Source organism: Sorex araneus, chromosome 1 (genome assembly GCF_027595985.1).
Source record: "Sorex araneus isolate mSorAra2 chromosome 1, mSorAra2.pri, whole genome shotgun sequence".
In the NCBI taxonomy this organism is placed as follows: domain Eukaryota; kingdom Metazoa; phylum Chordata; class Mammalia; order Eulipotyphla; family Soricidae; genus Sorex; species Sorex araneus.
In genome coordinates, this window is record NC_073302.1 from 440,006,370 (window position 1) to 440,033,137 (window position 26,768).

At 45.9% G+C, this 26,768-nt stretch overlaps 4 gene segments (V, D, J or C); all 4 read left to right on the top strand.

Moving 5' to 3' along the window:
* Positions 1 to 2,825: 2,825 nt before the first annotated feature.
* On the top strand, positions 2,826 to 3,385 carry LOC129402586 (T cell receptor beta variable 4-2-like). The segment is given in 2 exon segments: positions 2,826 to 2,901; positions 3,012 to 3,385. Coding segments are annotated over 2 exon segments (450 nt in total).
* A 13,658-nt stretch (positions 3,386 to 17,043) lies between these two features.
* LOC129402590 (T cell receptor beta variable 5-1-like) lies at positions 17,044 to 17,557 on the top strand. The segment is given in 2 exon segments: positions 17,044 to 17,092; positions 17,223 to 17,557. Coding segments are annotated over 2 exon segments (384 nt in total).
* Positions 17,558 to 22,152: 4,595 nt separating this feature from the next.
* Positions 22,153 to 22,744, top strand: LOC129402591 (T cell receptor beta variable 5-5-like). The segment is given in 2 exon segments: positions 22,153 to 22,204; positions 22,335 to 22,744. Coding segments are annotated over 2 exon segments (459 nt in total).
* A 1,820-nt stretch (positions 22,745 to 24,564) lies between these two features.
* On the top strand, positions 24,565 to 25,109 carry LOC129402592 (probable non-functional T cell receptor beta variable 6-7). The segment is given in 2 exon segments: positions 24,565 to 24,613; positions 24,697 to 25,109. Coding segments are annotated over 2 exon segments (462 nt in total).
* Positions 25,110 to 26,768: the final 1,659 nt, after the last annotated feature.

Genomic DNA, 26,768 nt, shown 5'->3' on the forward strand with positions numbered 1-26,768 from the left:
ATCCAGGAGTAACCCCTGTGCCTCGCCAGGTGTGACCCAAAAAGCAAAAAAAAAAAAAAAATCCTTTGTGAATATCTATAAATAGTGCCTATGTGCCATATGCATCGCATTGCATTGTTTTGGCTGATTGTTGCTCATGTTACTTTCAAATGCCTTAGAAACCAAACATTTATAATACAGTTAATGATAGACATAGTCAGTGTAAGTATTTTAAGTAGTAGATAAATTTCAATTGCAAAATAAATGAATTTTCAAGATGAAGGGTGAGTGATCTGTCCTGGACGCTCCATCTAGTTATGGTCTGGATTTCCATTTGGAAATTCAGTGGCAGGGGACAGAGCGACAGCACAGAAGCCAGGGCCTTTGCCTTGAACACAGCCAACTCGGCTTCAATCCCCTGCATCCTATGTGGTCCCTAGAGCCCACCAGGAGTGGCCCCTGAGCACAGGGTCAGTACTAAACCACCTCTGGCCTTCCCTCCCACCACACACACACCCCCCACCCCCGCAAAGGAAATTCAGCTGCAGTGCTCAACTTGTGGGCATGTGATTGTGAAAGTGACTGCATATTTTGACTTTCGCATTTTTTAAGGAAGTAAGCAAATTGTTTCAGAACAGTCAATAACTATCATCCAGCTAAACAGTATGTGTGGAAGACCTCAGCCATCAGTATGTGTGGAAGACCTTGACCCATCCTTCAATGGGAACACCAACTTTAAGCACCAGCAACAAGAATTAGATAACATGGTAAAATTGAAATCTTTATGGAAATCTGGCCTCAACTGACTACTTTTGACAGAATTGGGCAAAAATGATTTCCTTTCTGTTCCTTTTTTGCCAGAGCTCATAGTCCAATTTTCCATTATATTTCTAAGGAAACTGGTGGAAAGCTCAGTTTTTGTTAAAGTCACATAAAAACAGAAGCAAAGATGGAGGCTTTGTTCTGACAGCTGATTAAAAGAGTGACCTCAAAACCATACGAATGCACCCTTCTTCTCCCCCTTGGGAATTGGGTTGGGACCTAGATCTTTGGAAATGAACTTGGTGTGGTACATGCATTTGTAGAGGTATAAAGATATACTTCTGAAACCTATACAATGATACTTATACCACTATTGTTCCAATCGAAGAAAAATGATCAGCTTTTGTCTTATAACACATTCAATGATCCTCCATAACCTATCATAGGTTTATACAGACTCTTCATTCCAACTTGGAAAATATTTATAATGGCACACAACTGTTTAAAAATAGTTATTATAGCAAAAGTTTCCTGTTGATTCAAACCATCAAAGTTTCTTAAAACTCTCTGACTTCACTCCTCTAAGAAGTAGATGCATTGTAAGAACTACATGGACAAAAATGCATACTTGAGAGTTTATGCAGTGAAGCAGATTGGACTCACAGGAGGTCCTGAGTCTCAAACTGGAAATATGTCTACAGGATAGGTGCTGAACTCTCGCCGGTCATTAGAAACATCACTGTGGAGATGATTCAGTTTAGTTTTCCAAGTGTCACAGAGTAGAACACAGCATCACATTTGAGAAACCTTTGAACACTGGAAGACTAGGACAGAGAGGATGGGGATGAAGGCATTTGCCTTGCATGCCGTCAGTCCTGATTCAATTCAAGGCAGCACATAGGGTTCACCAAAGACCACCAGGTGCCAGCCCTGAGCAGTGCTGGGTTGAGGCCCTAAACATTAAATAAACATGGACTGAAAGGGTGAACTCATTACTGAAACCTGTCTGTACATAATTCTACCTGTGTCGGTTGCTTGTGATGGTGGGTCAGCACGTAGGTGTTGTATGCTTTGTGCTTCCTCCTTGCTGTTGTTCAATGAGTGTTTGTGAGGTAAATCAGACTCCAGAAGCCTTCCATTCGGGAAATGTGCTACTGTGGCCACAAGGAGGCGCTGTGGCTCTACTGACCATCTGCTGTGGCAGGGAGAGTGGAGGGGGGAGGGGCATTGAGGGTTAAGGGTGAATAAAAAGGGTGGGAGCAAGGGCTCATACTTATTTCAGTTGGGACCATCTGTTGGAAACACTAAAATCACTTTCTAATCCAGTTCCCTTTGTCCCACATCCCATGCATTTCTTCCAGCAGCCTTTTTCTCTAAGTTCCATTACACCCACAGAGACCGGGGAAGGGTACCCCCTTACACGGTCACCCCAACGCTTCTCAGTGTCTGACTGCTGACATCATGGCCGTGCCCTGTTAATGATGGGCATTGCTGCAGAATGGAGCCATGCCCTAACCACCATCTCCCTCCATGGACTGGGGCAGAACTGAGGAGCTCCACTGAGCTTAGACACCAAGATAGACCACAAAACACTTTTTTGTGTGTCTTTGCCTTTCAAGGTGAGGACATGCTCCATGTCTCAATGCATTTTGTCTCCACAAGATGACTGAGCAAGGGAAGAGGAGAAGGGAAAGTAACTGGGTGGGGGGGGGGCGTAGAGTAAGACTATTAGTGAGGCAGGTAGGTACAAAAGAGCAACTGTCAGAAATTCCCCTCATACATTCACTTCTACCTTTGGGAGCTGGAGAGGTAGCACAGCGGGTAGGGCGTTTGCCTTGCACGCAGCCAATCCAGGTTCCATTCCCGGCATCCCATATGGTCCCCTGAGCACCACCAGGAGTAATTCCTGAGTGCAAAGCCAAGAGTAACCCCTGTGCATCGCCGGGTGTGACCCAAAAAGAAAAAATAAAGTCTAGAAGAGGTGAGAAAGGGGGATGGGAAACTCAAGGACGGGGACACAAGTAGTCAAACCACCAAGTTCAAGGCAGCCGTGGCCCAGTACCCTGCCCATGACAACTTACAGGATGTCCCCATTTCCCTTCAGACTCCCCATGGGCTGCAGGCTGTTCTGCTGTGTGGTCCTCTGTCTCCTGGTGGAAGGTAAGTATTGGGTTCCAGTGGACTGTCCTCCGAGTCCACATCATTTTCCTAGGACTACAGCAACAACTTCCTTCTATGCCTTGTCTGAATTTGTCTCTTTTCTCTGACAGTCCCAGTGAACACCGAAATCACGCAGACGCCCAAGTACCTCATCATGGGAATGACAAGCAAGAAGACATTGAAGTGCAAGCAAGACATGGGACACAACGCTATGTATTGGTATAAGCAGAGTCCTCAGGTCCCGCTGGACCTCATGTTTATCTACAATTTTAAGAACCTTCTTGAAAACAAGACCGTTTCAAGTCGCTTCTCACCTGAATGCCCAGATAGCTCCCAGCTCTACCTTCACGTGGGTGCCCTGAACCCAGAAGACTCGGCCTTGTACCTCTGCGCCAGCAGCAAAGACACAGCCCTGCAGAGTCCGTTTCTCCCCGTGCACAAAGCCCCTGGGCTCTGCCAGGAAGCTGGGGCGTTGGAGGGGTAGACCATGACTCTGATGAACATTTCCTGTGGGATCCCACACAGAAATCTCAAACCAGAATGCTGCCTGCCAAGACGTGGAAGGGATGTGTGAGGCCCTGAGCAGGGACACCACCGGCTTAGTGGTGAATGATACTGTGTCTAGGATGGATGCAGGGCAGATATGTTCTTGTTTACGTGCTTGCTTCCGGGCATCTTACCATCAGCTTGTGCCCGTGGGGAATCTTGCAGCATGCATCGGTACTCTGTCCGTCGTGGCTTTGCCAGTCCTTCCTCCCAGCAACCCCCTTCTCTTTCCATGTTCTTTACACTCTAGGTCTCAACCCTGGTTCTGGCTTCTGATGTGCTCAGAACTTTACAAATCACATTCCCTGTCTGCTCCCCACTGCTCTGTCCCTTCTCACCACTATGAGGAGGAGAGTCCCTCATCTGGGTTGGGTCTTGCAAGGTGAGGTCTCAGCTTCTTGCTGGTTTGATTCTTCTTCCTCGGTCTCTTTTATCCCCGTGCTTGAGGCCCTTGCAACTTGTATTGTAGACTCCGTGTGACAGATGAGAAGCCTTTGGACACTGTAGAGAAAGGCTGAGTTCTGGGGCCTATCTGTGCTGAACGTCAGTACTTCCCAGCATGGCTCCTTATGTGCTCATCCTCTGTCCTACACACACCATCAGACCCTGAGGCCTAGCAGAGCCGTGGTCGAGGGTAGCAGTTATTACAGGGACCCACAGACTTTAACTGTCCCCTGTGCTAGATATTCCAGAAACCAAGTTTGAGACACAATTCCATAGTTGACCATAGAGTCATAGAATATAATTTTTCTGTTAACAAAGTGACTTTATTATTTCCACCAGCTATAAGAGGCCAAGCTGAAATCTGGAATCTACGCATTTAGCAGTGATCAAACCCAGATTTTCGTACATATGAGGCACCTCTAGTACTGGGCAGAAGCTTCCAGCCTCTGGATTAGTATTTTTTAATGCCCCTTTTATTTTGTGTATGTGTGAGAGAGAGAAAGAGAGAGAAAGAAAGAGAGAGAAAGAAAGAGAGAGAGAGAAGTCACCTTTCAAGCAATGTTCAAGGTGTCCCCAGGGTCACTCTTGAGGACATTTGGGCCACTCAGATTAATGGCTCTGAGCTTGGACCCAGAGGTACTGGGGCCTGGGAGTTTTGGGTTCCTCTGGTATGAGGAATCATGCGCAGGCATGCTCCTCTGACCCCGGAGCTATCTCCTTGTCCCTTAATGCCTCTTGTTTCAAGAACTACATGTGTTCCCTGAAGTCATCATTTGGCTCAAGGCTTCAGAGGAATCCTCTAAACAAACACCTCTGCCCACACTGTCTCTCTATAGGGAACCTCATAATCAAAAGAAGGTCACAGTGGAAGAAGGTCACAGAGGAAGGAGGTTATTGGGACTCTCTGGCCCTATTTGTTTGTTTTGTTTTGTTTGGGGGCCACACCTGGCGATGGTCAAGGCTTACTTCTGTCTCTGCACTCATAATTCACTACTGGCCATGCTTGGGGGACCATCTAGGATGCTGGGGATACGACCTGGGTCAACGGCCAGCAAGGCAAACACCCTACCCTCTGTACTATCTCTCTGGCCCCACCCTGGTCCTCTCTCTGCACCCTCTCTGAACCCCTGCTCTTGGGAACCGGGAGTCCCTGCAGTCACTGCTGCTGCCTTGACGCGTCCAGCTAGAGTAGGGACTTGTAGGCCAGGTCCCGTCTAGAGGATGCCCAGGACAGTGAGAGACTGGCATTGGGGAACTAAACTTGAGAAATGTGTATCTTTGCCTCCACCAATTTTCTTATTCTGGGCCCTTGCTTGTCTGTTCTGCTTCTTGTTTCTGTTCAGGCCTGGACTCATGATCATGGATTGAAATCCACACAGACAATTTCTGTCACCCCCTGCCCCCAGCACTCCAACCAGCCATGGGTCTCAATTTCCCTGGGATCTACGTTCCCAGGGGCTACGTTCTCACTCCCTCATGCCCTCTCCTTCCTGACAGTAACATGCTCTTTGGGGTTTCAGGTGTCACCTCTTCCCAGGATTTCCTTTCCACACTGACACTTGTGGAATTATTTTCTTTTCCCTCCAACGACATAAGTCACCAGGCTCTGACTATGGGTTGTAGGGTTGATGCCTTTGCATTGGGGTGCTGAATGGCTGAGAGGCAGCAGAGTCTCCTGGGTCTGTTCAGTTCACACCCCTGCCTGCCCTAGACATCCAGACCACATTCTTTCCAGGGACTTTCTGCTTCTTCTTAGCTCAAGACCCAGGGTCTGCCTGCAGCCTCCTAGTCACATGAGCAGCTGAGACTTGGGGCCACCATAAAGTCTCCTTGACCCAGAAGAGGTGCTCTTGAGTCTATGGGTGCAGTATAAGACACCCCCCCCATGTCACAGTCTCTCCTTCCTCAACTTTCCTGAGCTGCCTGATCTTTGGGCTCAGGGGGCAAGGTGAGCCCTGAGGGGTCAGCCAACCTCCAGCCACTATATCAGAGAAGCATCAGAGGTATCTCTCTTGGTACTGACAGACTCTCTGCAACGGGTCTAGACTTTCTGGCTTCCTTCTGTAATGGCTTTTCTTCAGAGAAAGCTGACTATTTCCAGTATTGATTCTTGGCTGAGCGACCTGCGGGAAGCCGCTGCACACAGCTGGGGGACTCAGCCTCAGATCTCCCTGCCAGCAGCTTAGTCACAGCCTTGCAGAGCCTGACAGCTTCCTCATGCCCCAGGGGGCCGTCCCCCTGCCTAGCTGGGGCGTGCGAATGTGTTCCGCGGTTTGCAGCTGCTTCGAGGGAGCAGAGCCCCAACGTGAACTTTGGTTTGCAGGATGGTTGCTCAGGATATCTGTGCTGGGCGATTTGGGAAAAGGTCTGGACATGACGAAGTGAGGTTGCGAACCTCAAGGATGGGACAAATGTGGCTAACTGAACCTCTCTTCCTTTTGATTTCCTCTTTTACTACCCAGGCGTGCTGCAGAGAGAAAAGGGACTTAGAAAAGACCCCCTGGAATTTAATCAGAAATAGTCCATCAGGTAGGGGATCTGAACACAGGAACTTCAGTACTTGTGGGAGAGGAATATTCCAGAAGGATAGACATCAGAGACATATGCACCATAGGATTCTCCTCCCTGGGACAAGGAAGGTTTTGTAGAAACAATAGTTGTCATGTGAGTCTGAGTTTATGGTTTTGGGAGGACCGGCAGGGATCCAGGGCCACAGGAAGGTCACAGCAGCAGGACAGAAGAGCAGGGGAAGATGCCATAAAGCATCACTGGTACCTAGGAGTAAACTTGTCCCCCTCAGCATGGGGTGTGCACGAAGGACTGACATCTCAGAGAAAACAATCTGGAAATTCTTCAACAATGAGAGAGTGTAGAGAACGTTTTACAAGAGAGGTGCTAGATTCCCCCACCCAAAGGCAGGCAAACTCAAACATACAACTTGAAAAACCAAATGAGTGTTGGTGCTCTAGGCAGGTGGGTCTATGACACACCCATCACAACTTTCTTCACTTGCTTATTGACTATTTCATGCACTCTTTGGACAGATGAGAGCATTAATTAGAGAGCTGAAATGAAAGGAAAGCATGCTTGTTCGGGTTTATTTGGAGATATACTGTTTTAGGTAGAAACCTAAAGTGTGCTCCAAGACAGAACAAGCATTGTGGGGTTTTGTGAGAAAAAAGGTGGAAGAAGAGGTAAAGGGTTAAAAAAAGAGTCAATGAATGCTATCAAGCTTAAGTCATTGACCTACATAATCTGTTACTGATTCCCACAATCGTTACCAGTCACTATGTTCATGATATCCACGCTCTTGCTGGGTTCTAAAACAAGGATTCCTGTAACAAGGGTGCCATTTGGCCTAGTCTTTGGTCCAGAACAACAGCATTTTCATTGTATAATGACAACCTTGTCCCTGAATTACTCTCCCCTGAGAAGCTTAGGTAGTACATGGCAGTAACTCCATGGATCTCAGCAGAAAAAAATCAAACATGGTGTCCTTCATCCGAGGTGCAGAGGACAGTCTCTCCTAGTCTGAGCACTGTCCTTTAGGAAGTCCCTAGGAAGTCACTAAGTCCTCTAGAAAGAGAGTGTACTAGAATTACACAGAAACACATTAGAGGGAGTATGCAAATTCAGGGGAAGATACAGATGCTCCTATTCTCAGGACAATCATACAGTTTATCACCCAAATGGGCGACTGAGGGGAAGGAAAGAGGGGCTGGACAATAGATAGGAAGTGGGATCTATGTATATCCCTCCTGTGCCCCATGCCTGGGAGTTCACCCAAGTCCTGAGAGGGAAGAATCTTCAGTCTGGGGGAAAACCATGGGAATGAAAGAAACACTGCTGAGGTGTGTTGGAATAATAAACTAGAGTGTTTTGTGGAAGGATCTAGAAAAGAGTCAATTAGTGTTAGCAAGCTTAAATTATTGGCTCTACATAATTTGTTACTGATGCCCACAATTGTTGCCAGATACTATGTTCCTGATATTCATACTCTTGCTAGTTCTCAAACAAGAATTACTGAAACGAGGGGTGTAAAAAACTAAAAAACGCCGAGGGGCGAGTGCACTCGCAGGCTCTCCGGGCGGCTCTGTCTCACCACCCGAGTTCGGTGCTCTGGAACCGCAGTGTGTGGACTGGATCGGGATGGCCGGTGGTCAAGGACAGGCAAAGGAAGAACGAGGACCAAGCTGGTTGCTGATTAGTTACCGTTTATTCAATCTTCAATCTTTCTCATCTCCAGCGCACTCCCAGCTCCAGCCTCTCTCAAGATCTACTGCTCAATTGCTGCTTCCCTCTGGCTTCTCTCTTTCCTCCTCTTACTTGTCTCTCCCACCTTGCCCTCTAGCTACAACCAGCCAGGTAGCCAAATCAACATAAGAAAGCCCTTCCTGAGGGCAGGGCACTCCAAAGCCCTTCCTCACTCTTAAGGTTTTTTTCTTTTCCTTAGTCCAGGAACTTATTAACATCTCAATACTAGTTATTTTTGTATGGACATAGCAAGGGATACACTGAGGTTTGCAAGGCAGCTCTCCTGGCAACATCTTGCCACAGGCTCAGACCAGATTAATCATTCCTCACCCTAGCAGGGTCCAAATCTAGTATCACTGTTTGGATCATGACAGCATTTGTCCATGATCAAGCTCTTAACTTATAGTTAAGCATTAGGCACTTTGGCCAGGCCCATCTCGATGCCAGGGTAGCACACAACTCACCGCTTGCCCTGGGTCCTTCTTGTCCCACGTTGGGACCGTGCTTTGGGGGTGCTAGAAAGTAAGGGCAGCTGAGGCTTAGGTCAAGAGAACAGATGCCCTGGAGGAAAATATCATGTAGAGTCAAATGACTCCCAGGTTACAAAAGCATAACATTTGTTAAGTCTTCCTGTGTCCATACAAAAAGGACTTGCTCTGAATAAACTATACAAAGGACTCAAGGAGAAGAGAAAAACATTATTTACAAGTCAATGTTAGGGCGAGGATCGAGATCTCCCTATAAGGACAAAGAGACTCCAGAGACTGCAAACAGCAAGCAGGGTTTATTGTAAGACTGGCTAGCCAGGGTCCAGCCGCCTACACGGACACGCAGGTCCAGCAGGTTGGGCAAAAGACCCCGAGCTTCTCCAAAGGAGATCTTATATAGGCCTTCCCTGGCCATTACAGCAGAGCCCGCGCATTTCATAGCCAATAGATTTGTAATATTGCAAACTTTCTTAACCAATCCATTTAAAAGGACATCACTCCTTAGCCTATGGTTTTAGAGATCAGTATTCGCGCCAATATTCAGGAATGTCCCGGTTCTGGGGGCAGTCCTGGGTCTTGTGATACGGGTCATGTGATATGGGTCTGGTTATCTGGTCTGACCACCACCCTTCTTGCGAACCGGGGTGCCTGTATCTGAATTCCTTGCTCAGGGGCAGAAAATCAAGTTATTCTAGAATGCGGGCTCCTGTAAAAAGAGTCTTAAGAAAGCTAAATAGATTCCTGTGGTCTGTCCTGGGCTAGATCCCCACAGTCAACAGAACACCAAGAAAGAAGCTACAAATAAAGAGGAATAGGAGCACTGTAACGGGAGTAACCCAATAAACCTAAACTACTGAGGCTATGTTATCCTACAGAGGGGGCCATGGATTTACCACCACTCCCTCTTCCTTGAGGCTCATTAAAGGTTAAAGCAAAGATCAGGACACAGCTTTGTCGGGATGGTAGATATGATATGGCAGGGGCTTCTTCCCTATCCCAGCACTGACCCCTAGAAAAAACAGACAAGACAGTTTTCCAGGCAGCAGGAATGAATGGAATGTTCCAGAAGACCTCCCAGCACAGGATAACATACCCGTCAACTGCTTAGGTTTAGTCAAACTGGTAAGGTGAGTTATAAACTATTATGCTCAGGGGAGGTATCCTGGGAAGCAAAACTGGGAACAAGTAACAGTGGTAATATTGAGGAACCAATGGGGGCAATCTGGTAATATTGAGGAATAGTGATTCTTGTTAATATTGATATGTTAGGGCTCTGATTGAAAACATTTTGAATAACCATGAATATATGACCTTCTTTTGTAAGTACAGAAAAGTGATCTCTGTGACTGATTGATGATATGTATATTTCATAAGCCATTTTAGAAAGAACACTAATAGGATGATGCAGAAATATTAATAGTTATTAACAGTCAATAGCACTGTACATTTTATCAAATTCAATAAAATGCCTAATATTAATGCTAATATATGCCTTTGGTCAAATGGACACTCTCAAGAAATACTACCTCAGTCAACATTACAACACTTCCGGACCCTGTGGGTGTCATAGTCCCTTCCAGTCAAGACCCCTTGCCCCTTGAACTACTCCTTCCACACCCACCTATAGGAAACTGAATCTTTCTCAGATTCTGTTTCCAAGTCTTTCTAATTATTATCCTGTGTTAATCCAGCTGCATCTCTTTCCACACAAACTAAGTATAGAAGTGCATAAGATTCCACTTTCTACTGTGTACCAAAGAAGATGTTAAAGAATTTCAATCATTTATTGACCTACTTGTTTACTCATATATAGAGAAATTGGTTCTAATGCTATTGTCAATAACAGAGACAGTCAGAGGCTTTCTGAAAAAGATTTAAAATAAAGAAATTAATTTTCCAGAAGTATGGGAATAGTACCACTTATTTTCAGGTAAACTGATGATAAAATACCTTGACAAGAGGCCTGTTTGTATATGACTGCTTGGTCAAACTGCTAGGGATCATTGAAAAAAAATACAGCAATACTGTATTTAATTGTGAATCACCTAAAGCTGTCTGGGAATCCATCTATAGGAAGGAAGATGACTGGGCATGCTCTGCTCTCCAAGTTCTTCTCTAGCAGTTACCCCCAAGGCTAGATTTGCATCAGCTACTATACAAAAATTTTTCGAAGGTGAAATAGTTTTTCATTTTTGCTGTGAACACAGGTAGTGGGGGGTGGAGGGTGTTGGAGGGTATACACAGGAAGGTTTGGGTCATACCTGGCCATTTTCAGGACCTATTCCTGGCTCTGTTCTCGGGAGTGGCCCCTGGCAGTGCTCAGATGTTGGATATTAACCCTATGTGTTTTAAGCTTCACTTACCCCCCCACTCATCCCCAGAGAAACTTACAAGTGCTCTTGAAGCACCCCTAATCTCTCTCTCTTTTTTTTTTCTTTTTGGGTCACACCTGGCAATGTACAGGGCTCACTTCTGGCTCTGCACTTGGGAATTACCCCTGGCAGTGCTCAGGGGATATATGGGATGCTGGGATTCAAACCCGAGTCAGCCACGTGCAAGGCAAATGCCCTGCCCTCTGTGCTATCACTCCAGCCCCTCACCCCTAATCTCTGAGTTTATCAAAACCTTCTGGTGACTTGGACTTTGTATTTGAAGAGGATTACTTGCTTTTCTATTTCCTCTAGTGACTTTTCACATTTTACTATAGAGCAATGTTCTTTGCTTAAACACAGAAAGACTATTATCTCTATGCTCCTGATGTTTGGAGTTGGTTGACTTTGAAATATATCTACTCCTGGGTATCTGTCATAATTACTTGACTCAGGCTTCAGTTGCTGTAGTTCCTAACAGCCCCACGAAGTGGGGTCCCACCATGGGCCTTGGATGGACCTGGGGCAAGCAGCAAGCTACCCCAACATCAAAATGGGACAGACTATAAGCCTAATATCACAGTCTTGATGCAAGCAATAATGATTTAAGAGACAAGAGCCCTATGAGGAAGGACAAGCTGAATTGGCCTTAGGACCCAATCTGGGATTTACGGTAGAGCCCAGTGGGTTTGCCCTCAGAGCCCAGAAAACTAAGTGTCGGAATCTATATTTCATACTGTGTTTATCCAAATAACTGCAAGTATTAATAAGAAGTAAGCTGAATTGTTTAATATTTACTAGAAGCTAGGGAAAAAGAAAAGTAATATAATACTTGTCACCCCTGGGCAAGTCTCTCTGTATACCCCGTGGGAGACAGAGTGTCTCCTTGAGTTAATTTCCCCAAGAGAATTGCCTCCATCAAAATGCTGTAGCTCTGTAAATGATCAATCACACCTACGTGCAGTGCAGTTCTATACCTAGAGCCCCGTTGGAGGTTCTTTAAGTATGCTAACAGCTCTGCATTAAACAGGCCATCTTTGTTGTCTATCCATAAGTCCCGCGTCTCTTTGTCCCTCAGCTAGCATGGCCTGGGGAGTGGTTCTCTGTCACCGAATGCATCGTGCACCCACATTTTGAACTCACACTCTTGTGATTCCAGAGATACAAACCAAATCTGATGCATGCAAGACCTTACCTCCTATACTCTCTTTTACAGTGCAAGTTCCTATATCAACTAGTGCAGGATAACACTGGTTCGTCCTTTCTCCCTTGCTGTGGGGAGCTTAGTTTATTGGGTTACACTCATCACAATGCTCCTGAGGCACTCCATTTTTCTGTGTTGGAGCGATAGCACAGTGGGTAGAGCATTTGCCTTGCATGCAGCCGACCCAGGTTTGATTCTTCCGCCCGTCTCGGAGAGCCCAGCAAGCTACCGAGAGTATCTTGCCCACATGGCAGAACCTAGCAAGCTAGGTTGCCAGGTGTATTTGATATCCCAAAAACAGTAACAAGTCTCACGATAAAGACATTACTGGTGCCTGCTCCTGCAAATGGATGAGCAACGGGATGACAGTGATACAGTTATCTTTAACCTCTCCTTTGTGCTCTGCTTCCCCTATCTGTCAATCACATATCCCCAAATTCAGACCCTATGACATGTAAGGTCAGATACTTCTAAGAACTCTGGATTTTGTATTTTTATGTGAAATATTTCTTTTCTTTTTCTTTTTGTCCTTTACATAATTTACTTTAGAGCAATGTCCTTTTTATATAGATATAGGAAGACAATGCTATGCTTTGGTAACTTTGGGGTTAATTGACTCCAAATAATACTCCGGGGCATCTTCTTAACCCTCTGTTGCCCTTAGTTCCTAACACCCCCAAGGTAGGATCCCAGTGAAGGGACTGGGATGTACCCAGGGCAAGCTCTAAGCACCCTGACATTGAAACAGGACAGGCCAAGAACCATAAAACTTACGATAAGCTAAGAGCACAGTAATGGACAAATTCCATCATGACCCAAAGAAAAGTGGCTGGACAAGGACCCTTCTGGGTTTTGAAAGAACCAACCTGGTCTGAGGAGTAGTCTAGGATCTATAGCGAGATGTCCCCAGGAGAGACACAATTTAAGTTTAATATGTTTCTTACTGTGTTCATATAGAATGACTAGAAAGATTGTTAAGAAGTAAATTTAAGATGATCACTTAAATGGTTATGGAGTAAGAAAAGGAAAAATAACATCCTTGGATGAAATTCTGCCCTTGAGCAAATCTCCTAGCAGGATGAGATCTTGGTCTTGGAAGAAGCTTCTCTGGAAGAAAGGGAAGGGCTTTACATATGTTGATTGTGCTCCCTGACCTGTGGGTATTTGCTACCCAGAACTCGGGGGAATTGGGTCAGCGACTAAGACTATGAGACTGGGATGCTGAGACTAACATAGGGGAAATTGGAGACAGGAATGACGGGCAGTGTGAGACTGGAATGGGGCACTCAGTGAGACTGGAATAGGCACATGGGAAGAATGGAATAAACAGCGGGACAGAGATGGGAATAAACGGTGACTGATCACTAACCACCTGGGCGACCCTGTTCCCCCCTTCATGGATCCATTGGTGGAGGTGGCCAGTCAGGGTGGGAAAGTGGTTCATGGCCACTAAACGCACGTGGCGAGAGTTCACACACACACATTTGTGAACACATACAAGCTAGATTTTATATGAACATTTTCTTTCTTTCTTTTTTTTTGTCCCCCTAGAAACAATAACAGTGCAATAGGCAAGTGGGGAAAGAGCCATAATCTAAACACATCCACCATTTTAGCATGAGGGCAAAGGGGAAATCTTGGTACTGTCCAAGGCACAGCCACAGGGGGGCACTGTTCAATTTCTATCCTCCGCACATTTCTGCAGAGCAGCTCACAGAGCCAGCTACCTGTCACAGAAAGGGTTAAGCAACCGTCTTATTTGGTGTTTTAATCCACAAAAAGCCTTAATAGCATTGACATTAATTTGCAGGTGTGCTGTGTCAACAGGAAGCCAGTAATTCCTGCAGTGGTTAGAGAATGTCTCTGAGCTTGCAAGGGAGAGAGAAGGGAGCAGAGAACAGAGGATCTGTATACCCAGGAGCAGGGACAAGGAAAGGAACAGAAATACAAAGACACAAGGGCAAAACAAGCATGAGGTGAGGATAAGAACAAAAGAGCTGTGGGGACAAAAAAAAAAGCTATGTACCCATCCCCACTGCCCAAACCAGTCTCACATGTTTTACCAAAAAACAAACAAACAAACAAAACTCTTAGGGGTAAATATTTCCACCTGAAAGCTCAGGATCTGATTGCAAAGCAAGGCTCCTGTGTCCATTGAGAACATGTCATCAGCACCGAATCACCTTTGTCATCTCCAGTCTGAGAAGGGACGCTCACATCAGCTCCCAGAGGATCAGAACCTTAGGAGGAAGATACCTGCCCGGTTCTGCCGCTCTCTGCCATGTGTCCCAGGCTCCTGTGCAGACCTTTGTCCCTGGGAGCAGGAGTGGCCTCACTGGGCCATGGCTATTCTAATCCTGACAGTTCTTGATTCCAAGGCACCCCCAGGCTCCCTACCTATTATTTTTCCCCTCCAGACCCGGAATCCTTTCCTCACCAGCTCATTGAATTCTGGAGTCACACAAACCACAGATTCCAAGATTCCTGATTAAAGAAAGAGAGACAGAAGCAACAACACATTTATCTTCTCACAGTCCTGGAGACTGAGAGCCTTAGATGAAGGGTGGTTTGGGAGGGAAAGTCCATTCGTGGTTTGCAAATGGCTGACTCCTACTGCCTCGCACGCTCTCTTCTCGGTGCTCATGTGGAGAGAGAGTTTCCTGGTGTCCCTTCCTCTGAGAAGGGCGCCAATCTTTTGGGGTTAAGATTCTACCCTCAAGGCCTTGCTTAACATTATCTAATTCCCTAAAACACCCCGATTCCAATTATGCTCTATCCTTTTAATTTTCTAAAAAAAACAAAATCCATAATAAATACATTTTGATACATGTAAAATTAAAAAACTAATGTCCATTTATTTAGAGCCATGGCCTAATATAAATAACTATTTTTCTCCATAATGATACTTTATTTATTAGTATTATTATTATTTTTTGCTTTTTGGGTCACACCTGGCGGTGCACAGGGGTTACTCCTGGCTCTGCACTCAGGAATTACTCCTGGTGGTGCTCAGGGGACCATATGGGATGCTGGGAATCAAACCCGGGTCGGCCGCATACAAGGCAAACGCCCTACCCGATGTGCTATCGCTCCAGCCCCCTATAATGATATACTTTTATCTGAAATGTTCTGAGTGGTCAGTCATTGGGAATCTTAGCTTTTCATATGATTTCTACAAAATCCTGAACAATGTTATTTTCACAGCAATTGAGGGACACTACTATAAGTAAATAAATCTGAAATATACAAATGTTCCTATGAAATTTAAAAAAATCTTGTAAAAATATTTAGAAGACATACTTAAAAATATTTAGAAAAAAATACTTGTAGTAATTTCCTTCCTTTCCACTACATTAAAAGCAACAAGAATTTTTCTCAGAAATGAAGGTGGAAAAATGATGAAGAAAAATTGTGCTTGGTAATCAACATGCTAGTCAACTAAAGAAATATATTATATTGTCTGACATGGATGTGTGTGTGTGTGTGTGTGTAGACACACCAAACAGGAATAATTTCCCTCTGGGTGGCAGCTACTAAAAGCTGTTGTTTGCTAATGACAGTCCACAGGTTCTTTCAGTACATAATGATCACAAATATTAATCCCAGCTGGATATCCCTTAATTATAGCTGAAAGGGAGGTTTATTTCATGGTTTCTTACACTAAGAAATGAATGTATAAATATATAAGTACTCTCTGTAAATTGGAGTATTTAAAATCTAGTAATAATGAACTTTAAAAATTATGGAATACTTGATCATATTACTGAGGAGCAACAAAAAAACTAATATTTCCAGAGAGTGTCTACGGGAGACCATCAGACAGTTTATGTTGTGGACTGAAGCATTCTGACTTGTCTCTTCTGTATTACCATAGCCATTGCACTGCTTTGTCCTCTATTAGAACTATTCTTGGTACATGATTTTGCCTCCAACGGATATGGTTTGAAGATCAATCTGAATCAGTCAGTTCAGAAAAGCTGAGAAGCAGTGTAGGGGGTTGAAGTGTTGGTGGAAATTTCTGTTCTTCACATGTGATAAGTACAAATAAATGTCACTGTCATCCCGTTGCACATCAATTTGTTCGAGCGGGCACCAGTAACGTGAGACTTACTGTTACAGTTTTTGGCATATCCAATACACCACGGGCAGCTTGCCAGGCTCTGCTGTGCCGGTGCAATACTCTCAGGTAGCTTGCCGGGCTCTCCGAGAGGGATGGAAGAATCGAACATGGGTCGGACACATGAAAGGCGAATGCCCTACTGCTGTGCTATTGCTCCAGCAAATAAATGAGATAGTGCAAAGCAGACCACTTGGAGATGCAGTGGACTCAGAGAACCACAGGTAACCAGGGAAGGATGAGAGTAACCCAAGACAGAGTGAATTAAGGGAAATATTTGCTATGGCCTCCTTCAAGAAATTGGTTTGATTTCACCAGGAGAAAACTGAAGTAACGGAGCTTATACACAAACCTCACCTGGAACTTCATTATACTCCAAGAAAAAGAGTAAGGCTCAAAGGGAAAAAGGAGAAGGATGGGATGTAAATACTGGATAATTGGATGCAAGAGTCCAGGAGGAGAATAAAGTGGACAAGAGCATAACAGGGCCATGCTTGACTTTTACTGATTGATGAGGGAGCATGAAGGCCAGGTATGACACAAACGGTTGCCAACTTGGCACATGCTAGAACAGTGTGGGTCAGGGCCCAGCCTGTGGCAGAGAACAACACACATTGTCATATGTGATGTCACATGCGAGTGCTTCTACCAGCAAGGAGGAAATAGCAAACAGCTGTGGAGCCTGCCCTGCCCTAGGGCTGTCTGGGCCCTGAGGCTGCCATGGGCTCCAGGCTCCTCTGCTGGGTGGCCCTTGGTCTCCTGGGAGCAGGTGAGTCCTGGGCACAGGGTGGGCCTGGGCTGTGCTTTGCCAGGCCTGGCAACCCCCTGCCCACCCTGAGGGCTGCAGCAGGAGGCGGCCCTGGGTCTGCCCTCAGCCCTTTCTCTCTGCTCCCCAACAGGCCCTGCGGATGCTGAGGTCACTCAGAGCCCCAGACACCTGGTCACAGCAAGGGGTCAGCCAGTGACCCTGAGATGCAACTATGAATCTGGGCACCAGTATGTGTCCTGGTACCAACAGGCCCTGGGCCAGGGCCCCAAGTTCCTCATTCAGTATTACAGTGGGGAAGAGAGAGAGAAAGGAGACATCCCTGCGCACTTCTCAGTCCAGCAGTTCAGTAAGGACTCCCGCTCTGAGCTGAACATAAGCTCCGTGGAAGGGGCCGACTCTGCCCTGTACCTCTGTGCCAGCAGCCTCACAGCCCTGTCTGCTCGGCTGCCTCCTGCACAAAAATAGCCCTGGCCAGCCCAGGAAGTGGCAGCAAGGGAGGGAGGCTGCCAGCCAGCAGGGCTCAGACTATAAGGACATTCCCTTTATGACAGTATCTGGGGATGGGTTTAAAGCTTCAGAGTCAAGCAGGAAAAGTGTTTTACCAGTTTGTATGCATGAGGGGAAGTAACATTCCTGGGTTCATGTTTCAGAACTGGAGGAACAAGGAATCAAACACTTTTGCTATTCCTCATTAGTTCCCCTCACCTCCTCCAATTGACAGTTCCCTCCTTTGGTTTCCTTTTTTCAGTTCCAGACTAGTGGGATGGGGAACATCTGAATCCTAAATGATATTCTACAATCCCCTCCCTGACAACCTCAAGGAGAATACAACACAAGGTAAAGAAGATTCACTTATATTTAACAGCAAAAGAAGCAACAATATAATCCAAGACCTGTCCCTAGGTGTCTCGTGGACAGAGACCCTGTGAGCTCCATCCACGGGATAAGGGGCAGGTGGATCCCAGATGTGCTTTGTCAGGTACACAGCAATGTCAGTGGAATTTCCATCTGCATGGAAAGCACTCCCTTCCACACATGAGACAATGGCCACCTGAAGATACGACATCAGTGATTGCATTTGAGTCCCTACTGTCTGTTCAGCACACATTCGAGGGACCATTATTTTTGTACCAAGTATTCCATTATATGAAATAAACAGTGACAATACACACATTTTCTGACCTGGAGAGTTTTATGGTCTACGATAGCAAGTGTATAATTATTCCCCTCTTGATCTCCATGGTTCTCTGGACACTACTTCCCACATATACAGGCCAATTACTGAGCTGCCGAACAGCTCCAGGAAAATAGTTGCAGAGGATACAAATAGTGTTTTTTTTTATCTGGTCTTGTTTCTCACATATCTGTTCACCTGTCTCAGTAGATCATCTGCTTGTACTACACTTGGCAGGTGACCCTCACTGATTTGACATGACACAAATCAAAATGAGTCTAAAAGTCGTTGGTTATCAACAGTGAAGTATGGCTGCCAGACATCCACAGCAGGTGGATTTGCTTTGTGGAGGCCCACAAAGCAAATCAGAAAATATTGCAGTGTATGCGGGACATGGGCTTGGTGAAAGGATTGGAGACCCATAAGACAACTCAGTTTTCCTCAGCATATTAGACGTAAATGCACAAATTAATGCAGTGAATTATGAAAGTTAAAACACATGGCTGAATTATAAGCAACTCACAAAGTGTCTCAAAAGAGAAATAACTAGGAAACATGTCAGTTTTGCTCTTGGGCCAGAGACATCGTACAGGGAGGAAGGTGCTTATCGTTCGTGCAATGACGCCACATATGATCAATCTCCAAAACCACATATGATCCCCCAAGTTCTAACTCATAGGGATAGTGATCACAGAATCAAAAATAAACCCAAACATGGGGCTGAAGAGATAGCACAGCGGGTAGGGCGTTTGCCTTGCACACGGCCGACCCGGGTTCAAATCCCAGCATCCTATATGGTCCCCTGAGCACAGCCAGGGGAAATTCCTGAGTGCAGAGCCAGGAGTGACCCCTGTGCATAGCCGGGTGTGACCCAAAAAGCAAAAAAAAATAAATAAAAAATAACCAAACTCCCCAAAAATAGTACTCTTAAATAATAAAATAGTACTCTTCGTTTTAAAAACCTTACTTGGACAGTATTTTTATTTGACCCTCTGTGAGAAGGGGAGTGGTTTGGGGCAGAGACAAAAAGAAAACAGACACCTCAGAACAACCTCTGAAGAGTACGGCCATATCAGCACCAGACATACATCCTCCTTTTCCCCTGCCCTGCCTTGAGCAAGGGGCCCGAGGATGTGATGGCATCTTAGATACATTCCTGAGTCCGTTCTGTTACACCCAAGTAAACATGCCAGGCTGTCTGAATAAAAATTTTTGTGATTGATTTATAGATGATCCACACAGTGACCTGATGATAAACCAAAATCTATTCTTCAGAGATGAGCTGGTCACATATCTGTCTTATGGCATTGTGGGGACAATGTGGTAAAGAAGTTCAACCCCATGCATAGACTTGACCTTTCAACTGGAAAGTGTCAGCTGTGTAATGACCTGAAGTATGAGATCATTGAAAGATGGTTTCCCAGAATAGTCCTTTCTTCCATGCATCATGCATTTTCCTAGTAAGAAACTTCCAGCTACTCTGCTTCCCAAATTAACTGAACATCCAGCATCTTCCAAGTTCCCCAAAATGTAACCACAGAACAAATATTCAGCTGTTCAGGAGGTGTAATCAGGATAATGTATTTGCTAATTTACTAAAAAAAGGAGATATAACTTCAAGTAAAGCACATTTAATTGAGGTGTCACCTGAGTCATTTTGCTGTTACTGTCTTTGTGGTTGATTTCGTAGGGGCCATATTTGGGTTCTGGCATATGTGGGGTCAGTGAGTCAACCCCAAAATGCTCAACTGCTACTAGGTCCACAGCAGACAGAGGTGGAGGGCCATGCACAGTATATCACATACACCAAGAAAGTGCTCTTCCTAATCCACTATCACTTGACCCACAAACCTAATTAGTTTTGGTACCTCCTAGTTCTTCTAGATAAACTGATGGAAGAACAATCTTTGAATCAAGGACTTTGAGAGGCAGCAGTTTCCATTGTTTCAGTTCCCAGGTGCCTCGTTCAGGATTCAGACTAGATGAGAGTTGAGGCTTCATGACCAATGAGTTTAAAACAAACGACTCTTTGCCTGGTAATCAAAGAAACGTCTCTATAAGCCCGTGGTCAGCAGAACCAGAGTTTCTTATTTGTAATAAAGCATGTTCTTTAATGCAAATCAGTGTTAGGTGGAGGAATATGATTTTCACAGCTAAGACATTTCTTCACATTTTTGCCAGAGGCACAGTGATTGAAAAGGGGTTGTTTACAATTTTAGGGATGTTTACACTGACATTTCTGGGTAATGAGTGTCAATCTAAGTATAGCGACCATATGGATAATTCATATTGATATCAGTGGACCCATTGTTTGGCTCATGTGAAGTGGGGAGGACAAAGTCATTTTCTTTGCATTCACCTCTGACACCAAGGATCCAGATTTACTGGGTTCTTGTCTTGCCTTGCAGAAAGGAATTTCAGTAGACAAGCAGTGAAGTAAAACAGATTTTATCTGGAGGGTTTGAAGGGAAGGAAGAAGAGAAAGTGACAGAGTGGAGAGTAACATGCTCAAGAGAGAACCTGGCCTTCACCAAGGGTGGAGAGAGCCTCTACACTCATCCTAGCATCAGACAAGAAAGCATTAAAGGATACATCTCAAGAGAGGAGATGCGGGCAGAATATGTGTTCAGGCAACACATGTGCTCTACCACGTGAATGCGAGCAGCACATGGGTTCAGGCAGCATATGTGCTCCCTTCCTTTATCCAAGGTGGCATTTATAGGGTTTCTCCAACCTGCCCCCATGTGGAGCTTCTACCTAGGTCAAAGTCCACTGCTAAGGTGGTTGCCAGGAGGGTTGGGAATGGTGATGGTCTTTTTTGAAACTCCTTTCCTGGACTTTTGTTTCTGTAGGAGCTTCTCTGAGTCTGTTGCTGGCACCTGGTGAGGGTCTTATCAGGCCTTAGTTCCTGTTTTTTCCTGTATTCTGCAAATTTGGATTTTGCCATTGCCTTGGGAGGGGCTTTCCCTATCTTGCCTACATCAATATCACTATTTATTTCTGGAGTTTATATATGAGAATTTCCGAAGTTTATAAATATGAGAATAAATAGGCAAAGTATACAAACATTTATACAAAGAAAACTGACAGAATTTGGTGATAGTTATATTCAATAGATGGGAGTGTGTAAATCTGATTTTTCAGGCTGGGCTCTGGATGAGATTCCAAGTGTCTGTCCTCTTGACATTCATTGGTGGCCTGAAGGCTTCTAGATTGTCTCACCCATCTTAGCATAGTAATTACTCATCAGTGGAATGGTGCTTTGCACAATCCTTTCCCTCCACTGTCTAAAGCGGGGTTTGAAAATCAATCTCAATTCAACAGGCCATGCCATCAGGAAATGGCCCTCTGGTGCATGTGTTAAGGCTGAAGAAAATTCTGTTTTTGACCAGACATTTGTCCATATGGAGGCGCTGTGGGGCCAGTGTTTGCAGCTACCTGGAGGGAGACAGTGACCCAGGAGATAAGAGACAGCATGGATGTCACTTCAGTGATTGTGTCCTAAAAGGTGGCACTGGTGACACCACAGCCCAGGGAAGCACAGAGGCACCTGGACCTCAGTCTGCACTGGGAGGCCACACAGAAGTAGAGGCAAAGGCTGGGCAGGAGGGGGAGTCCTGGGGTAACAGGCAGCACAGCAGAGCAAGGTGCATGAGGGTATCCGAGGACAGTTCTCCAGAGCTTTACTGAGGTACCTCATGGGCAGGGAATGCCACAAGAGTATCCATACTGAGGCCAGGGGACCCTGGGCCAAAGCACAGCCTGCAGGCAGGGGAGCATCGCACAGTGACATCACACAGTGACATCACAGCAGAGGCTCCTATCAGCACCAGGAGGACAGAGCTTGGAGCCTGCCCTGCCCTAGGGCTGTCTGGGCCCCGAGGCTGCCATGGGCTCCAGGCTCCTCTGCTGGGTGGCCCTTGGTCTCCTGGGAGCAGGTGAGTCCTGGGCACAGGGTGGGCCTGGGCTGTGCTTTGCCAGGCCTGGGAACCCCCTGCCCACCCTGAGGGCTGCAGCAGGAGGCGGCCCTGGGTCTGCCCTCAGCCCTTTCTCTCTGCTCCCCAACAGGCCCTGTGGATGCTGAGGTCACTCAGAGCCCCAGACACCTGGTCACAGCAAGGGGTCAGCCAGTGACCCTGAGATGCAACTATGAATCTGGACACAGCTCAGTGTACTGGTACCAACAGGCCCTGGGCCAGGGCCCCAAGTTCCTCACTGAGTATTACAATGAGGAAGAGAGCGTAAAAGGAGACATCCCTGCGCACTTCTCAGTCCAACAGTTCAAGAAGAACTCCAGCTCTGAGCTGAACATAAGCTCAGTGAAAGGGGCGGACTCTGCCCTGTACCTCTGTGCCAGCAGCCTCACAGCCCTGCGTGCTCGGCTGCCTCCTGCACAAAAACAGCCCTGGCCAGCCCAGGAAGTGGCAGCGAGGGAGGCAGCCAGGCTCAGCTGTGCAAAGGGCAGTCTCTCTCTATAGGAGAGCCTTTAGTGCTACAGAATCATTGAGATTAAGTACTGTTTTACTTACATGCATGGAGGAAAGTAACTTTCTTGGGTTTACATGGTCTCAACACCATAATGAATCTGATAAACCAACAGCAGAGTATTGAATAAAGCATGGTGCATTTCCACCTGTGATACTTTGTGCAAAGAAATATATTATTTTTTAGCTACTTTGGATCTCATTATGTGATTAGTGCAGTCAGTTATGTCACAAGGGCATGCACTCCTCCCACTCTGTGTGAAGAAAGGGTTTTCCAATAAACCTGCTCCTCAGCCTCTCATTGGAGATTTGATCTGACAAAGAAAACTCTGCCCTCGATCAAAACAACAATGACATACCATCTCACACCACAAAGACTGGCCCACATCCAACCGGTATTGGCGTGGATGTGGGGAGAAAGGGACTCTCCTTCACTGCTGGTGGCAATGCCAACTGGTTCAGCCCTTTTGGGAAACAATATGGATGCTTCACAAAAATTTAGAAATTGAGCTCCCATTTTGCCTCTCTCTGATATATACCACTTCTAGAAATATATCAGAGAGAGGCAAAAAAGTATTGTCAAAATGACATCTGTACTTACATGTTCATGGCAGCACTGTTTACAATAGCCAGAATCTGGAGAAAACTGTGCCCGAGAACAGATGACTGTTTAAAAAACTTTGGAACATCTGCACAATGAAATACTATGCAGCTGTTAATAAAGATGAAGTCATTAAATTTGCATATAGGTGGATCAACATGGAAAGTATCATGTTAAGTGAAATGAGTCAGAAAGAGAGGGACAGACATAGAAAGATTACACTCATTTGTGGAATATAAAGTAACAGAATGGGAGACTAACACCCAAGAACAGTAGAGATAAGTACCAGGAGGATTACTCCACAGCTTAGAAGCTGGCATCACATGTTGGGGGAAAAGGTAGCTCAGATAGAGAAGGGACCACCAAGTAAAGGGTGCTAGGAGGGCCTACTCGGGATGGGAGATGTGGGCTGAAAGTAGACTATAGACTGAACATCACGGCCGCTCAATACCTCTACTGAAAACCGAAACACCCAAAAGGAGAGAGAGAGAGCAAAAGGTAATGCCCTGCCACAGAGGTGGAGTGGTGTGGAAGGGACAGGGTGGGGTGGTGGGAGGGATGCTGGGACCATTGGTGGTGGAAAATGGGCACCGGTGGGGGGATGGGTAGTCGACCATTGTATGACTGAAACGCAAGCACGAACGTTTGTAAGTCTGTCACTCTACTTCACTAATTAAAAAAATTTAAAAAAAAAGAAAGAAAGAAAAAAGAAAACTATCCTCAAGTGTTGCGGGCCAGACCTTGCATTCTGAACAAAGCTGCATAGCAAACAGAGGGATGGGACGACAATATAACAAATGAAGCAAGTCCCATAGGGATCTCAGGCAGAGTCACATGGACACAGGAGTCATGACCGGGTGCTGGGAATCCATACAACTTCTTAGTACTGCTCGGAATCACAGACATATTCAGTAAGGCCATTGAGTTGTGAAAAATTCACCTTATGGATGAAATATAAGCTATGCAATAGAAGTTACAAAAAGGTCTGCAAAGGAAGGAACCAATAAGACGTGTGAGTTAGGCCAGGGGACCCTTTCATTCTAAGCAGCACACTTGTGCATTTGCTCTGTGGGAAGGGGCGTGACCTCAGGCTGGGTGTTTCGGGTTAGACAAAAGGTGACACCTCCGGATGAGTCCCTGAGGGCCTGTCCGTCTTTGTCACACACACACACACACACACACACAGCAGACCCTCCTCTCTCCTGCCTCTGCCATGAGTGCACCCCTCCTGTCCTGTGTGACCCTCTGGCTGCTGCAGGCAGGTGAGTCCCTTCATGGTGACATTGTCCCCGTCCCATACTCAGCCTTCAGCTGTGTGCGCAGCATCCACCTCCTCTGTCCACAGGTCTGGGCCAGGCTGGTGTCACTCAGACCCCCACATTCCAACTCCTGAAGACAGGACAGAGTGTGACACTGATGTGTGCCCAGGATATGAAGCATGAAAACATGTACTGGTACAGACAAGATGAGGGACAAGGGCTGAAGCTGGTCTATTACTCAATCGGAGCCAACGTCATAGATAAAGGAGAAGTGGCGGATGGGTACATTGTCTCTAGAGAGAAGACCGAGAGCTTCCCCCTCACGCTGGAGTCGGCTGTGCCCTCCCAGACATCTGTGTACTGGTGCGCCAGCAGTGAGTCCACAGCGCTGCAAGGCTGCCTCCTCTCTGCACACAAACACAGGGCGCCCTGCCCCCAGGGGCCCAGAGAGCCTTTGCAGATTCTGAGTCAGCAGCCTGGAGCCCTGCATTTTCACTGATGCACTGGGAACTCACGTGTGCTGAGGTTTTGTTGGGGCGTCTTAGCCAGACCTGGACCCAAGCATAGCCTGGTTGAAGAAGGAACAAAGTCCACACTGGCTAAGCCCTGCTTAGCAACTCACCTCCTATTCACGTCCGATAAGATTGCCTGCAGGCCCAGGTGTAAGTTTCTAGTTTGGTTATTTGTCTGAATAAACAGGTTTTAAATTCAAAGGGGGAGGAAAAATAGTTCATCTATTCGATAAAAAAGTGTTCCTGGCAGCCATTCTTTATGAGTGACTGTTCATAAAGAATGATGAGGTGAATGACTGATCCGTAGTGAATGGATGAGCAAGCCAGGTCGAGAAATTCCCTGATCTCAGATTCTCCTTGACAAGAGGCAGTGCCAGCTGAGAGAAATCAGTCCTCTACCGTAGTAACTGGACTCACGACGCTCTTGCCAACGAACAGGAAATCTCTGAGACAGGCTCCAGGTGCTTCCCACGGTGTCCTTTGTGGCTGGGAGATATGTTCAACCAGGTGTCTCTTTATTCATAAGACTTCTGCACAGTCAACCTACTAAGAATAGAGTGACATTTCCTGAATTTTCTCCTCAATATTGTTTTCTTGAAGTGAGCTGCAGTATAAAATATTTTTTGTCTAATTCCTGTCTATATCTTCTTCCAAAGATATCTGACCCATTTATAGATTTCTGGGAAGAGGAATTTCCGGGAAGAAAACCATCAACAGCTGAGGGAGAGACTGAGGAGATATAGCAAGGCCCTCTCAGAGACATAGTTCGGGCCTCTCATTTGTGGTGCCCTACATGATATAGTTGAGGATAGAGTTGCACTGACTCACAAATCATGGCCAATAACTAGGAAGCCAAAAACTGTAATAACAAGTTTTTAAAGACAAATGCTTTTATTTTAATCAAGAGTGACTTCAAGAGAGCCTCGATGCTTATTTCTCTTACCATATAGGATTCTTTAAAACATATTTCTGAAAGAGGTTCTGGAAACTTCTATTTCTTGAAAACTCAGAAGAGGTTTATAGAGAGAACCAGACAGGATTCTTGAGGAAAAGCTGGAGATGGATCTCAAGAAAGATAGGATAGGGCACCTGAGTCCTTGTCTGAATAGTGATTACGACATGTCTTAGATCTGGCTGGGTTTTTATAGATCAAAGGCAGCAAGAACAGAGGCATGTGTGACTTTGTTTTTGTTTTTGTTTGTTTCGGTGCCACACCAGCATGCTCAGGATGACTCCTGACTCTCTGCTCAGAGATCTCTTCTGGCAGGGCTTCGGGGCCATATGGGGTGCTGGGGATCAAAATAATTGATCCTACATGCTACAGGCTAGGCAAACTCCCCACCTGCTGTCCCACCACTCCAACCCTGCATGTGTGAGTTTTGCTTGTCGTTCTCCCCTACAAGGCAATTGTCACCTAGATACTGCTTCCAGATAGCTGATCCTGCCAATCGGAGTGCAAGATAGGCATTACCTAAATCAGTTTATCAATGACAGGGATCCTTAGGAACTCGGGCCTTAGGGCCTCAGTTCCACCAGCCTGCTTTGGAAGAGTGTGGAATCCATGGAGAGGTAATCTCATCTCTGATACATGCGTCCTGATGAGCTACATGCAAAGGCAAATGCCTATCACCTCGGTCTCCCCAGTA